The sequence below is a fragment of the Pteropus vampyrus genome, unplaced genomic scaffold, assembly GCF_000151845.1.
Source record: "Pteropus vampyrus isolate Shadow unplaced genomic scaffold, Pvam_2.0 Scaffold341, whole genome shotgun sequence".
Lineage (NCBI taxonomy): Eukaryota > Metazoa > Chordata > Mammalia > Chiroptera > Pteropodidae > Pteropus > Pteropus vampyrus.
Window position 1 is genome coordinate 336,565 of NW_011889122.1, and position 16,812 is coordinate 353,376.

Genomic DNA, 16,812 nt, shown 5'->3' on the forward strand with positions numbered 1-16,812 from the left:
TCTCCATGTGACACAAATGTAGTGTGACGTTTTCAGGCCACTGGCTGAAGCAGACCACAGAGTCCAGCCCCGCCTGCCCTCTGCCGCCAGAGGGAGGACAGGAAACCGAGGGATGTTGTTCACGGCTGGAGGCCCTTCCGTCTGGGCAGCAGCGACAAAGCCAAAGGCAGGGGACCAGGGAGAGCTAAGTTCTCAAGAGAAGACGATGGAAAATGTACGGCAAGTCAACAAACGGCACGTGGCAAAGGTCATGCAAAAGTGACAGGAGCAAAGCCTCGGCCTAACATCTGCTCATTGTTTTTCTGTCATCTCTTTATCCTAGGTTATTAACATTAAAGTGTTTTGTGTGAACTAGAAAAGAATTGAGAACAGTAAACAATGCTAGTTTCTCTTCAATAAGCCACCAACTACATCATCATCAACCAACTGTAAAATCTAACCAAAAAACTCAGCAGTTAGGGGGTCCAAACAGGATATAATGGATTTTAACTGGGGAATATGTTAATATTTCTCATCTTAAAGTCTAGACACTGTACATTAGAGAAAATAATTTTAATTACTGCATTACTGATTTAACCACGAACCCATATCTTCAAAATAAATATCGACGTTTCACCTTCTCCCCGGCACGGGGCGGTATTCTGAATACAAAGTGAAACGTACCTAGAAAGCTTCCCGTTTCGATGCTCACACAGTCTGCCTTGGGCCACTTTCTCAAAACCGGAAGAGTGACAGGGAGGACGGAAACAACTACTAAGACCGTCAAATTAAAAGAGAGGTGGCACCACAGCACTTCATCACAACCTAAAGACACCATCCCAGGACAAATACGAAGCTGTCACAGGAAAGCAACAGAAACCCTGAAAGCGGGAGTCCACAGTTTGGAACCGGGTTCAAGCTGTTAGGAAATGCTATTAAATCTCAATTTTTAAAACATTTTTAAAAAACAATTTACCTTTAATTACATGAAACGATAATGCAATTTATAGAAATTCACTGAATGCGTGCGTTCTTGGGTTTCTATTTAGAAATAATTTTTTAAACACTTACAAAGATGAAACAACACCTAATCACACCCAACTCAAAAGCATTTTGAATCCAAGTATTTTATAACTGGGCATAACGAGATGTTCCTGTTGCAGCCTGCGGTGCTGGGCTGGCATCAGAGGCATCGCTGTGACGTCACGATTCTGATACAAGTGGACGCAGAGGAAGACCGCCACGTGTCCACACGCACACGCGACAGCCTCTTCTTCAAGGCTCAAAACCTGGAGCAGCACCTCCCTGCCTCCCGCGGCCTCTTCTCCCTCACGTCCACGTGCAACACATCACCAAGTCCTGTCCGGTCCATCCCCTGACCGGCTCCTGCCTCCGCGGCCATCGCGCTGGTCATCACCATCGAGTCTCGCCCCCTCAGTCCTCCTCAGGTCCGCTCCGGCCCTCTCCAACCCAGTCCCTCCAATATGACCACGGTGGTCTTCTCGAATCACAAATCTAATCACGTGACTTTCCCATCCCTGCTTCACGCTCATCCCAATAAACACCTAGAACCCTTAATCCCTTCTCATTGCTCTGAGCATTAAGACCAAAATCTTTAGTGGGGGCCACAGCCCTGTTTCCAACCACACCTGTCTCGTCCGGCCTCATCCGATGGTTCTTTAGTTTCCTACGGTTGCTGTCACACATCGCCACAAACTCAAGATCTTAAAACAACACGCATGTGTTCTCTTTCAGTTCTGGAAGTCACAAGTCCATCATCAGTCTCACTGGGCTGAGATCAAGCCGTTGGCACGGCTGGTGCCTTCTGGAGACTCTGTGGGAAAGAATCCGTTCCCGTGCCCTTCCAGCTTCTAGAAGCTGCCTGCTCTCCTTAGTTTGAGGCCTCTTTCTCACATCACTCCAACCTGTGGCTTTGATGTCACATCTCCTACCACTGACTGTGACCTCCTGCCTCCTCTGTTAAGAACGCTGTGATGACACTGGGCCCACCTGGACAAGCGGCTCAGCTCAAGCTCCCTAACTTAGAGCTGCAAGGTCCCTTTCACCACGTTGGAAACACAGTCATAGGTCTGAAGGTTAGGACGTGGGCCTCTTTGCGGGGCCAGTACCCAGCCTACGACGCCTGCGCAGCCCTCCACGCCCACTCGAGTCCCTCCTCCAGGGCTGGAGGCCCAGACTCTGTCCCATCACACGCGCTCTGCGCACATTGCCCCCCGCCCTGATGCCCACGTGGCCGAGGTGATTTATACTCATCTTTCAGCTCCAAGTTCAACTGCAACCATCCTGATACCCTGGCTCAAGTCAGAAGCCCTTGTCTTATATACCCGCAGAACTGTCTTTCAGGGCGTTTGTCCCCACAAGCGTGTGTTTGTGTGCCTACAGGTTAAACGGTCTCTGTGAGAGGGGCCGAGTCCTCTTCGTCACTGCGCTCCCGTGCCTCCCGGACCACACTCTGATCTGTGGGACTGCCTAGTGCAAAGCTCCACGTATGTGGAGACACCAGGGACCAAGGAAGCAAACAGCAGCCTCACACACAAGCCTAAGCCAGCGTGAGAGCAGACACGCGGGGTCGCGGGCCACCTCCAGTGGCCTGCTCCAGGGCCAGAGGTGCTGCACACGGGGTTGGTGGGGCCCCAGGGCCAGTAAACAGGGGTGCAGTGAGGACGACAGCATTCGGAGTCACCCGGAGCCCAACGGGCTTCCTCAAAAGTAAATCCTAGATGGCGATGTCCCTCCACGGCACCGCGTGTGGCTGCGCATCCCCCACTGCACAGGTGGAGTCACCAGCCCACTGTGCACCAGCAGTTAAGAGACATCTAAGGCTTCCCACAGACAAACCACGAGGCAATCAACATTCTCGTACGCACGACTCTGTATTTTCTCTGCGTGAGTAAGAACCGGGTCAAAGGACGCGTGCATTCTGAACTATCACTTCTGGTAATGACGTCCTGGGTTGTTCGGACAAACACTCCTGAGAGCAACTAAAGATGCTAGGTGAAATATACAAATGTCACCTTACAAGAACCGAAGGGTTGATGAGACAGTGAGAAAACCAGGCCAAAGTCTACGACAAGGCATGAACAGAGATGGAAGGCAAAGGCGAGACGCACAGTGAGAAATTAACCTGAATACAGTGACCAAAAAAATGAGAAATTAACCTGAATACAGTGACCAAAAAAATGAAAAATAACTGAAAGAGGGGGACATGGAAAATGGCTCAGAATTTTCCAGAACTGATGAAAGATACCAATATTTTAACTGCCAAGAAGCCCAGGTAGACCTCAGGAAGGGCAGGATTATGTACTATTACGTACGGACTGTGTTTCATAATTTTTAAAAGGCTAAGGAAGAAAACTATGACTCTACCCCTGACTTCTGTCGTGAGGTCGGAGCACATGTGCACAGGGTGGAGGGACAGGCAACAGAACTTCTCGGCTCAACTGGTAGAAAATGTGGGATGGAGAATCTTTTATAAAGCAAAAAATGGAAAGTTGGCTTTTACCATACGAATAGGCCTGATGCTAATAAGATAATTAACTCACAAAAAGAAACTGTGCACTCAGAGAAAGTAGCTTACTCCAAACGCTGAACAGCTGTACCCTTGTGAGGGCGGGGCTAGGAAGGGCCTTTTACCTTTCTACATATTTATGCACCATTTCAAATTTTGTTTTAATATGTGTATTGTAAAAAAAGCTATAATTTTTAAATAAAAATTTTAAGTATTTCCAATTAATAGTAAGGTAAGGGGCCATTATTAGTCTTCCAAAGAACAGACTATTTAGGAACTATATTTAAAAGAGAAAAAAATGAGCAATTTACAACTTATCATATACTCGCCCCCTAAAAAAGTCCTGAATAAGTAGCAATATGGATTCTTTATTGACTAAAATACTACATTTATTAGGCTGTTAAGAAAGGAATGCTATAGCGTGTGAAAACCCCCGCAGGGCACCACACTCCACCTGAGGCGCCTGCTTACCTGGCCCATGGGCTGAGCGGTCGCTGCCACACACGTCCAGTTCCTGAGCTTCCAGCTGTCTGTACTTGTTAATATACTCCAGCTCTGAGCTCCTCTGCCTAAGCGGCCTGCAAAGGACATTCAAAGTTAGTATGCTGTTTCCGAAAAGCCAAGAAACTGGGCGTGGTCCATAGTGTAGTGGTTAGCACGTCTTGCTTTACATGCAGAAGGTCCTGGGTTCACACCCCAGTGGAGCCACAGTCCATGGTCTATGGCCATGCCACCCTGAACAAGCTCGATGTCTGATCTCGGAAGCTAAGCAGGGTCGGGCCTAGTTAATTCTTGGATAGGAGACCACCTAGGATAACCAGGTGCTACAGGCTTAAATAATAAATTTTTTAAAAAAAGCCAAGAAACCTCCACGTGCTAGAGAAGTTCTTGAATACTTTTACGTTGTCACAGAAATGCAGATGTTCAATACACAAATAAAAATACACTCAAATTCAGTCATTTACCAACTAGCTGCAAATTAAAACAAGTAAAACAAATCATCTCCTCATCCTTCAACGTGGCCAAAAAGAACGTATTCTTAGACAATAAGGAGGGCCGTAGACGGGTCTGGGCTCACTCTGAAGGGCGCGGCACAGCGTCTCGATGCTGCTGCTCCTGCAGCCAACGCGTCCCTCCGCCTGTCCGTGGAGCAGCGTCTGCACGTGCAGATGAGGAAGCGTGCGCAGACGGGCACGGAAGCTTTCGCTCACTCCGCAAACGGCTCCCGAACACCAGCACGTGCAAGGCGCTGGGATGCACAGAACAGCGATAAACAAAGCAAACCCTTGTCCTCAGGGGCCCTCGGTTCCAGTGCATGAGGCAGGACAGAAGCTGAGGCACTCATAGCGATGGGGAGGAAAACAGGGAGAGGGAAAGGGTTGCAGGGAGTGGGGGCACCTTTTCATCGATCTGTAACAGAACTTCGAGTATCTAGCAGAGGGACAAGCTGTACTGTGGCCTCTTCAAATGTGTCACTGCTTAAGCATGCCACGGCTATTCACTTATAACAGATAAAAAGGTCTATCTGTATCTATTGAGTGAAAGAAGAATTGCTCTGCGATGTGCGAACGCTGCCACTCGTGTTTCGCTGGCCACGTCTAATTTAAGTGCACTGCTGTCGCAGGAGAGCAGGACACCAAACGAGGAGCTTTACTCCAACAAAACATCATCTGCATTGAAGTCTGCTCCTGTATGAACAACGGCTGTGTCGGCATTCTTTGCGTTACCGTTTGCCTGAAACCGACTCGTTAGTGAATTCACCGAACAGAGCAATGATAAGGGCTGACTCCACGGCGGGCACTGTCCTGGGCGCCGGGGAAACGCAGTTCCAGGCTGCCCTCGCGGAGCACAGTGGGGCTCGGGGAAGAGAAACAAGGTAAAGCACGGAGCGTGTCAGACCTGACAAGTGCACGGAGGAGCCTCCTGCCAGGAGAGGAGCCGGGCGAGGAGAGACGCAGTGTGAACGGGATGGACGAGAAGGGGCCGGTTAAGCAAGGATCAGAATGAAGGATGAGAAAGGCCCCGCAGCTCGGGGTCCGGGGAGAGCAGAAGGTGCGCCAGGGTCCAGAGGCCCGTGTGGTTCCAGCAGAGGGAGCCTGGAAGAGGGCGGGGGTGGGCTAGTGGCAGCCAGGGGAGGGCCGGGTGGGGGACTAGAGGACCGGCAGGGACTAATTATGATGACTGTGGCTTTTGCTCAGAGTGGGACGGGTGTAAGCAGAGAGAGAAATAAGAATCTCGGCTGGTTTTTTAACCGATGGCTCTGACCAGGCGAAAGGGGTGGGTAGTGGGCAGAGCCCAGGAGACCACCCAACAGCCCGCCGCCACAACCAAGGCACGCGAAGGGGCTCCGACGAGCACGCGGCAGAGAGGCGAGGCACACAGAACACGCTGACAATGAGACCTGGGGGGCGAGAAAGCAAAAGGAGCGTCAGGAACGACTGTGCGGGTCTCGCCTCCGCAAGATCAAGCACGCACACCGCCCGCTGCCTCCCACAGGGCGAGGCTGTGCCCCGACGGGTGACCCGCGGCTGGCAGAGGCCGCAGAGGGCGGGGACACTCCACTCACGTTCCCGTCCCATGCCCACACCCTGGGGTCTGCATTACCACACCAGAGGCAACAATTTAAAAGTCACGGCGACGACAGGAGGACATCGAAGGAAGCGACGGCAGGATTCGTCGTAACTCTAGCAGAAAATCTGGCGGGACGGTTCCGCCATGAACTTGCCCCAGCAGCACACGTGCCGCATCGCGAAAACCCCGACGCCAGGCGTTTCCCACCGTACCAGCGGCTGGAGGGGCCGGGCAACCACACGCACACTGTCACCATGACGCGCGGGCCGCGTGTAAACCACGTCTACTCTGCACGGTTCATATGGAGGAAAAGGCAACGGGAGGAACAGATAGATGCCACAAGGAGCCAAGCCACCAGGCAGCCTCCTGGGACCTGCCCGAGCCAGAGCGCGTCCCCTCCAGCGAAGGAGGCACAACCCGCTGAGGGCCACAAGGCGGCGAGGCCCGGCCGCCCCAGAACTCGCCCCGACGCCCCAGAACTCACCCAGACAAAGCCTGCAAGCGCCTCCGCCTCGGCAGCAAAGGGAGCCCAAAAGCGGTTTTCTGTGATGAGTTGTATGCTCTGACCTCTCTATTCCCTCCTGACTTTATTCTATCACTGCCTCATCACCACGTTTTTAAAGAGATTAGTAAGTGTTTGATGATACAGTTATCTACTTAAGTGTATGTGATGTCCTCTAGCATGGCAACTCGCTTAAGTATACAAATGTAACTACTACTTACAAAAACAAAATGAGTACAGAATGTAACATTTACTAAATATTCCACACGTGACTGAGAGTGGCATTCTTTGCCCATTTTACTCAATTATAAAGCGCTTTCTCAGAATGTATATTTTGCAAAAAAGCCAAGTCTGATCTATTTTTCCTGCTTTCATTAGAGGGGACAGTGACCTGGCTTCCAAATGGCCTGAAAGTTAAGCTGAAGAACATGGTTATTTTTAGAGCTCTACAGGCATAAAAATACAGCACTAAACTGTGACCCGCGGCTATGCACAGCAACGCATCACATCATGCGACAGTCTTCACTTTGGCTGGGAGCGCATCTGTGGTCCTTGGACCGTTCTTCATTTCATTACCAAAGATGTGTCGACACGCATTTAGGACCAGAATCCAGAGCTGCCAGCAGCCTCTTCAAACAGACTGAGCTCCACTCAAAGGCAGACCATTATATAATTTGTGAAGATTAAATAGTAAGTTATTTTTGTTATTTCTTCTAGCTTACTTACGAGGTGAATTAATGAGCATTCTCTCCAAATGAAGACATCGCAACCTCGTTCTTAACATAAGAAGTTATTTATTTCCAATGCAGTTTCAGTGGCTGAGTCAGGAGACTCACTCCAACAGGAGACACTTCCAGGGGAACAAGACATGCCCGCGTGAAACACGCTTCCTCACCGATCCGAGTAAGCTGGCGACACCACCACATCGGATCCATCACCTTAACAGGTACGCTTTAAATCTCTAAACCTGTACAAAACCTAAGTCAAAGTACGTTTGTAGATAGCACTTTCCTATGCATTAACATTTTCCAGCACCTTAAGAACTTTTAATAGCAAGTGTTAAGTGTTATTCTCAGAAAATGTTCAGTCTGCAGATTATTCTAACTTTGCATATTTTGTTCCTGTTCAGCTACATACAAGTATTTTCAAAGCTCGGTTTCTGGCACTGACCTAGTTAGAAATTAAAAGACTTTAATCCATGTTCTAATCTTACTTTGACCTGTATATCTAACCAGTAAAAAATTCATGCACTTTTCTGGCAAATCTATTGCAAAGAAACAAATATTTGCTCATCTGAACCACAATATTTTATGCAAATAAACAAGTGAAAATATTTCCATAGGCTAAAAATGCCACTTTTTGGCTGGATGAAATGGCCAAAATATGATTCCTACAAACCCACACACTATCCTGGCTCAGACATAGTGACAAAGACTCTGCTTCGGGAATTAAAATGGCATCTAAAGGAACGAGAGAGATTAATACAAGAGATCGAAAATGAACAGAAAGTGAAAAAAACAGGTGTGGATTACAACTGGCTGAGAAACTACCAGAATCCCCACACGACCATCCCAGCTACTGAACAAAGACAACTTGAAGTTCTTTGCTCGCAAGTTCAGCCTTGCCAAACGGGAAGCATTCTCAGCAGGTAAAACACGTCCTCTGTGATGTGAGTGCTGTTGAGTCCAGGCTCCTCACAGAGCCGACTGGGAACTACTGTATCGTGCAAACCCTTTAACCACAGCTGTCAAATTCCCAGCAAGCGAAACACCCCGCAGGCTGGACGGAGGTCACTGCTGACAGCCCGCCAGCTGGGACACGTTTGTAAACCCCACTCACCATGTCTTTATGAGAAGCATAATGCTAGAGTGAGGCGCAGACCTCTCCAAAGGCGAGCAGCCCCACAATCATGATCACGCTGCCAGGCTGGGCTGTGGACATGGGGGTGTGAGGTGGGCGTGGGGCGGGGGGAGCTGTTCTGACCGGAAGACTCACTGCTGCCTTCCCCCTAGGTTCCGGGAAGTTCTGGCAGAAAATGACGTGCTGCCTTGGGAAATCGTCTACATCTTCAAGCAGGTTCTGGAAGACTCCCTGGGCAGCTCGGGGAGGGGCGGGCAGCGCGAGGGCCCGGCAGAGCGGGGGGCCGCCGGGGCCCCAGGCAAGGACGAGATCCCCACCATCTCCAGCGCTGTGGACAGAAACGCAAAGAGCCGGCTCCCCGCCTTCTCCCACAGGACAGGGACCCTCCTGCATCACCACCCGCCCAGCTAGGCCACTGCGCCCAGGAGACTACGACCATCTCGGCTTCCGAACTCAACAGTGACAATAAGAAAACGTGATGTGACTTCCCGTTTCTTCCTTGCAAGGTCAGGAGCTAACGTCCCTGTGGGTGTGCCCTATGTTTTAAATAGTGTTCCTTTTTTAACCACTCTAAAACGGCAAGTTTAGTAAAAACTACAGTGTTTCCTAAATATTTTGAACAAAAAATGTTTGAAGTATTTTCCTATAATTCTCATACATCTCACAGAAACTAAAGTCTGTATTTAGTATAAAGCTCGACACGTTCTGTGTGAAACTCAGACATTAACCTTGACTTTTATCCTAAAAGGAAACTGTATGTAAAATAAAATAAATGATTGATGTGAACCTTGTCTTTACTATATCACTGTCCCCAGAGCTGTCACTCAGCAGGGACGGGAAAGATGACAGTGAGGGAGGGAAAATGGTCCCGTTTGATGACAAAGCAGTGCTCATCCCAGCACAGACCCTTTCGTAATCTCCGCTCACACTGAGGGAAAGGCCACAAAACACACAGCCCCGCGTTCCGTCAGCGAACACAGGTGAACTGCTTTATGAACTGCGCCTCTCCAGGAAAAACAGTCAGAGCTGGTGTGTAACTTAAACCAATTCTATGTTCATTTAAAATAGCAAAACGGTTCCAATAGGAATTCCGCATTCCATAATTTCCTTCAAGAAACTTCATTACTCTGATTTACTTTATGATAAAGCACTAGAATCTCTGTTGCTCTCGAAGGTAAGAGCAAAGAACATAGTCTATAACAGTATTCGGAGACTTACTGGGTTTTTTAATCTAAAAAGAAAAAATTCAAGATTGGAGCTAAATATATACTCTAAAAAGAAAAAAAAAAAGAAACCTGACTCGTTTTTCCCTGTACTCCCGGCCAACTTCTACGCCATTCTGAAGAGGCCTCCACTTGGTCTTAAACCCTAACTGTGTGATAAACGGTGTCAGGTGACCAGGGTTTGATGAGACGAGGTAATTGGAAACACAGCCCTAAGTGGATCTCAAATAAAGACCCCCTCATCCCTGCTCGCTATTTTGTTTGGTTTTCGAGATGTAACTACCCGAGGCTTGTTCAGCTTCTTCAGTTACTATTAGATTTCCTAGTGTGGAAACGATTGGTGGGAGGGACACGTGGCCCCAAAGTGCACAAGTGCGAGCTGCGAAGGGAAGAGAGAAAGCAGCAAACAGGAGCTGCAATATCGCTGCCTTAACAGTGAGAACAAAGTTTCTGTTTGAAACAGAACTTGGAGTTTGTGAAATCCAGGACTAAAACTAGCAGCCTCGCCATGCAGAGCAGGAAGCGCAGAGCACGAAGGGGCCCAGAGCACCTCGATCTCCCTCCCAGGCACCGCAGCCCCGACGGAGCGGAGCGAAAGCAGTGAATGAGCCCGGCGCTCTCCACAGGGCCCCCTCCCGGGTCGGGCAGGAAGATCACTTGTTAAACAACAACTATCAAAAAGCTTACGGTGACAGGAGCAGCTGTAGAAAGTTACGGCATTCCATTACCCCCGGACGAAAACGAACCCCGTGCCACTGTCAGTCACCCACAATGCAGTGGGATCAATTCTAAGCCGGACTTCGAAGGGAGCAGAAACATACACTGAGCTTTGGTATTCTTTCAGAGTTCCTGCCTCTCATCTCGTTGTTGGCAATAGCCTAATAACCATGTTTCCTGTGACAGTACTGTTATATGTAGTTTAAAATTACAGGAGTTTCTAGAACTTCTAAAAAATCAAATAGAAATTTTAACACAAATAACTTTCGGAATATTAACGGATCTACACTTTTATACCTTAGGCTGTTTACGGTACCAAAAGTGGGCAAAGAAATGAGGGTTAAAAATATAAGGGGGTGTTTTATGAAGAGAAAGTATTGGCACAGTAATGTAAGTTTTAGGTAGGGAATAGTAAGGAGTAAACATACCAACCCACGTAAAAGTATTCTGCGTACCTGACACGCAGTGAGCTCTCAATCATTATCGTCGATCGGCCCACCCACTCGGCCATACTAAAGTCATTCTTCCACACGCCAGGCCTGTGCGAAGCACTGTACGTATATTCCCACCGAATACTAACTTTGAAAGTAGATCCTATTATTCCCATTCGACCGCTGAGCAAACAGCCTCAGTCCTGCTCAGTGGCTTGCCCGGTATCACAGAGACAGTGTATGGCACAGCAGGAATTCGCATCATTCTGTCTGGCCCCTGACAGAGTGCCGCCAGCCCCAACCTACCCTTTGAGCCTCAAATGCATATAGCCCATTTTCTGTTTGACACCTTCGCTCAGATGTCCACAGGCAACCTCAAATCAACATGCTCAAAACCAGACACAGAGGTTCATTTTCTAAAAAGATAAATAAGATTCGAGAATGCAACAAAGAAATCGAAACAACACACACAAACGAAAAGTGTAACTCTTCAAACGTTTCCACTAAAAATAAGTATTCACACTACCTACCCGCCCGGAAACCGTGGAATCGTTCTGGTCCCCTTGGGATGGTGGCAGAGCCAAAAACATCAGGAACAAATAAGACTTGGGGCACAGTAAGTGCTCTAGAGGAGGACAGACTGGAGACTGGGGAGAAGGTGGGGGAGGACTTCCGTGGCTACAGACGTCGTAGGAGACGTGTCTAAGGAGCAGACATTTGAACAGGGCCCCAAATCCTGGAAGAGCCAGTCCGGAGAAGACACAGGGCAGGGGGCGGGGGGTGGGTGCAGGGAGCACGTACTGCAGGCAGAGGTAAGGGTAGATGCGGGAGCCCCAAAGTAGAGATGCGTTTGCTGCCTTCAAGACACAGGAAAAATGCCCATGTGGCCAGAATGCAGACAAAGGGGGCAGCAGATGAGCAGGTGCCAGCCAGAGCGGCACCGTAAGCCACGGTACTGTCTCCACTCCTTTCTCACGGCAATCTATCCCACGGAAAGCCGCACCTGTGCCCGGAGAACCTTAGGTGTGAATGTCTGTTCATGCAATAACCAGTTGAGTATCTACCTCACGCCAGGTTTTCTTCAAGGTGCTAGAATAAATTAGTGGGGGCGAGGATGAGAAGGAAGGAAACCACAAACAGAAGGCTTCTGTGATCACCCAGACCAGAGATGGCGGTGGTTTATGTAGTCCAGGTGGTGATAAACAGTGAGACACGCTCTTATTTTGGAAGTATTTTACGGTACAGTTTTCAGGATACTGAATTTTTTTAGGATTGACTGTATACACATAGACACAGACAGACAGACAGACACATGGACACACATACACACCTGCCCTCCCTCTTAGGGAAATCAGCTACGGTCAGAAGAGTAAGACAGATTTTATGATTCTATCAAGGCAGGAACAGATGAGGAAGCCAACTCTCATCATTCCTAAAATAAAGACCCAGCACATTACCAGCACTCAATGACTGGCACCTACTGAGGCGGTTCATTCATCCAAACAAATCTGCGCCCCGACTCTGTGCCCGGTCCTGCACTGAGAGGTGGAGACTCGGGGTAATCCGTACCCTCCAGAAATTCCCAGGTGGGGAAAACGACTTTTCTTTACATAAAAGTACTGGGAGACGCACACACAGGGCAGTGAGCAATAGCTGTTTAAAGTGCGCTCGCTCACTCGGCTTTCCTGACCCTTCTAGCTGTCCCTTCACAATCCCTTTTGCTCATCCTAAGTCATCAACCTCTAAACGTCCAAGTGTTCCGGGCCTGGGTACTTGGACCTCTTCTCTCTCTGCACCCACCACCAGATCTCGTCTAATTGGTCTCAAAGGCTCAAACTCCTGAACGTCCAGTTCTAGCCAGAGGTCCTTCCTCACCTGCAGGCTGCCTCCATCTACTGTTATCCAACAAGGATTTCAAGGAAACGTGTTCAAAACCAGACTCCTGGTACCCTACCAGTCCCTCCTGCAGCCCGCCCTTCTCAGCTGATGGCAGCATCTTCCAGTTGCTCAGCCAGAAACGCTGGTGTCACCCACGGTTGCTCCCTCGCTCACAGACGCTATCTGACCCAGTTACGAAGCCCCTGCCTGTCTCAGAAAAACATCCCACGCGCCACCACTTACCAGCCCCACTGCTCCCGTCCTGGTCTCAGCCACCATCGTCTCTCTTGCTTGATATACTAGTGAGGGTTCTCCAGATAAAAGGAACAAACAGGATGTCTGTGTGCGGGGGAGCGGGGAGAGACGGACAGGCAGGCAAGGAGCGATGGACTGACTTTAAGGAATTCCTCCGCAGGTGTAGAGGTGCAGGGCAGGCCGCCGGCCGGGACCCAGGGAAGTCACGGCCCGAGTCTGCAGGACATCTCGTCTGCTGGCAGATCCCTGCTTGCTCGGGGAGGTCTATCTTCATTCCGTTCATGTCTTCGACTGATTACATGAGGCCCATCCACACTATGGAGGTTCATCTACTTCACTCAAAATAAATCTACCAATTTAAATGTTAATTTCATTCAAAAATACCTTCACGGAAACGTCCAGAGTAAAATCTGACCAAATGTCTGGACACCATGGTGCCACCAAGTCGACACAAAATTCGTGTCACAGAGGGTATCAGAGACCCCTCCCTGACCTCTCTGTTTCTGTCCCGGGCCCTCTTCAACACATTCAACACGGCAATCATCCCGTCAGAGCCGCAAGTCACACATGTCACAGCTCTGCTCAGAACCCCACAGTGCCTTCCGTGGCTCCCTGCTGCCCCAGGTGATGTGGCGGAGCTCTCGCTAAGGCTGAAGGCACTGCTCCTGACCTGGCCACACCACCCCTCTGACCTCCACAGTCTCCTTCTCAGTCACTGGACGCCAGCTGTGGGTAGCAGGTACAGAATGGACAGACACTTTTCTCATCAACGGGAAAATCACCCAATAAACTAAATCTGTTGGAGGCAAAGAGGTTTTTTAAACAACACGGACTTCAGACTGAATAGAAACCAGGGATCCCTGGGGGTAACGTGAGCACAAACCACCGTCTGTGCGAGGCCTAAACTCTGCAAGGCGACAGCCAGAGGACAGAGCCGCAGGCTCTGGAGAGGGCGCACCTGCCCCACACCCTCACAGATGTGCACTTTGGGCTGTTAAGTTTCCTAATTTATCTGATCCCCAACCTTCTCGGCCAGAAAACGGGACTGCCCTCGTCTGCCAGAAGGACGGAGGCTGCTGGTACTGCCTGTCGCCTGACACGGTGCCCAACGCAGGAGGTGTGCGATGTACACTGAGACCTCCCAAGAAGGAAAAGTGAAATTGAGGAAAGAGGAAACTGGGCTAAAGCGAGCATCAGACAGTGGCAACCTGAACGCTTTCTGTGGTGAGGTTTCTCCGGGATAAAGTACAGTTTCAGGGACTGGAGAGTCAAAAAGACATGAAAGTGACGAGTAAGCAAGACCGGCAGGAGCCAGCAGTTAACGTGAGCTATGACAGGACGTCCCCCGCAGAGGGCGCGAAGGAACACGGGGCGGAAGGAGCCTGGAGCTCGGCAGGGCTCCTGGCCAGGCTGAGGCCCGCGGCCTGCTCTCGAGGAAAGCTGGCACTGACGACGCTGGAGACAGATGCTCACAATGCCTCGGACAGCTGCTAAGTCTCCGCCTTCCACGCGGCAAGGCGAAGAAACAGAAATGCGAAGATGAAAGCAGACTCCGCAGTCAGCACAAAGCAGTAAAATGCAATACCGTGTCGAAAATGAGACGGGGGAAGCCATAAAATCGCTACAAACACGACTTGCACGCCATCCAACAACACTCACACGCGCTTCGTCGATCCCTCCCGAGTCCCTGACCTTCTCACGACATGGACTCGAGCGGGGCTTTTCTCAGTAAGAAAATCACACTGTGATCTTGAACTCGCACACAGACACACGTGCATCTCACAGAGCGATTCTTAGCCGAACTACCTGTGATACCAACTGGTTTCTACCTCTCTTTTTTTAATGCTGGTGGTCACTACTCATAAGACTCATTAAGCTGATTTACCAGCGTTCTCACGGACCGACTCCAGGGACTCAATGCAAGGTAGTCTTCCCACCTGAGTGACCGTCCCTTCCAGTACCTTTTCACAATGTGATATCCTATGCTTACAAAGCCTGCCCTCCCCTGGTCAGACGTCTTGTCATCAACATCAAACCCCACTCAAAAGTCTCCTTTCTGGAAAGACGTCATTCAACAACTGTCTGAGCATCCACTACGTGCCAGAGACACTGTGGCTGAGACTGGCTTCCTGGATCAGCTGACTCGAAACCCAGCTCTTCCACCGTCTTAGTTTCCTGCTGGACCACAAAAGATTACAGGCACGCCTCATTCTATTACGCTTCACGGATACTGCGTTTTTTTTTAGAAACTGAAGGCTGTGGCAACCCTGTGTCAAGCAAGGCATTTTTCCAACAGCTCATATAGCATTTATAAGGAAGAAAATATTTTTAATTAAGGTGTGTACGTTGTTTTAGACATAATGCTATGGCACACTTAATAGACTACAGTGTAAGGGACATAACTTTTAAATGCACTAGGAAACCAAACGATTCACGTGAGTCGCCTTATTGCTATATGTGCTTCATTGTGGTGGTCTGGGCCCAAACCTGCAGTGTCTCTGAGGGATGCACAGATCACAAATTCAGCAGTTTAAAACAATGGAAATTCTGTTTCTGTAAATCAGAAAGCCAGGTAAACTCAGCGGGGTCTTCTGCTGCGGGGCACACAGGACCAAACCCAACTTATTAGCAGGGCCGCGTTCCCTGCTGGAAGTTCATTCAGGTTGTTGGGGCTGCAGGCTTGCGGCCCCCCTTCCCGCCAGTGGGATCCAGTCTTTGCTCCTCAGGCCCGCAGTGCTTCCCAGCCTTCCACGTGGACCCTCACAGGGGCCAGGCGAGTCCCTCTCCGGTTTCAAATCCCTGACTCTCAGAAAAGGTCTCTGTTTTTAAGGGCACAGGGCATTAGATAATGCAAGTAAGCACCCTATTTTAGGGTCTGTAAACCCAATTATATCTGCAAAATCCCTCTTGCCATGTAACACAACATATTCACAGGTTCCTGTGGACAATGTCGGGGGTCATTCTACCTACCATGACCATTCAGTATAGAAAGTTGAGGAAGCCACTTAAACACCTTTTTCTCATCCATTAAATCAAAATGATGTCATCAATCTCAAAGGGCTGTTTCAAGACATACGTACTGCGGCCGTTTCACTGCACACCTACCACATCCAGGGCCTCTGGCACTGGACGTGTGTGTGTCGGGGGCCTGGGACAGCACTTCCACAGGAAGTACTTCTCAGACCAAAGTCCACGTTGTTTGTCTGCCACCAGTTAAGTACAGAAGTTGAAACACTTACGGCAGTTTTACAAAGTAACTTTACATGTGTTGACTGTAATCATTTTTAAAATGTGGCTTGTATTTTGTCTTTTTTTCATTTCATTACTCTGAAAATTCATTTTTATTCATTTTACAAAAGTCTCAGTCCAGAAAGGCCCAGAAATTTAAAAACCTGGTCCTTAGAACTTAAAAGGACATTTAAATCTATGCTTTTAGTTTCTGACAAGGTTAATACTAATTTATTTCCAGTATGACAATGAATTATTTAAAAGCAATATTGTTCTGTCCTCTAAGTCTGGGGAGCAAATAGGGGAGAGGCGGTAAGTGGGGGTATCCTGCAGGATCAATTGAAAGAGTAATTCAAGGAAATAAAGTGAACGAAAACATGAACAAAACAACCACTCTAAAGCTGCACAAGGGTCTCTTTGTCCTCTCCCTGCCTCCAAGAAACATTTACCAAAGATCCCAAGTTGCACTTGACTCTACAAAGGCTCAAAACAACCCACGAAAACTTGACCCACTAGGTCCTACAGGGCCAACAAATAAGAGCAACTTAAGAAAATCAAAAAACAAAAACCACTCTCTCAACTGTAAAGGGTGTTGAATTTGAGGAGAGCTGGCCAAACAGTGAAGCAGATACTCCGAGC

At 49.1% G+C, this 16,812-nt stretch overlaps 2 protein-coding genes across 2 annotated transcripts in view; one reads left to right on the forward strand and one right to left on the reverse strand.

Annotated features, from left to right (window-relative positions):
- The window catches only part of TDRD9 (tudor domain containing 9), a 78,385-nt gene that overhangs the window by 59,391 nt on the left and 2,182 nt on the right, over positions 1-16,812 (reverse strand). The window contains exon 2 of the mRNA XM_011378480.2: positions 3,980-4,086. Coding sequence (XP_011376782.1) covers positions 3,980-4,086 — 107 coding nt within the window. The remainder of the gene's footprint in view (positions 1-3,979; positions 4,087-16,812) is intronic.
- RD3L (retinal degeneration 3-like) lies at positions 7,930-8,852 on the forward strand. Its single transcript, XM_011378479.1, has 2 exons — positions 7,930-8,229; positions 8,594-8,852. The coding sequence occupies exons 1-2, from the start codon at positions 7,931-7,933 to the stop codon at positions 8,850-8,852; spliced, it is 558 nt and encodes a 185-aa protein (XP_011376781.1). The 5' UTR covers position 7,930.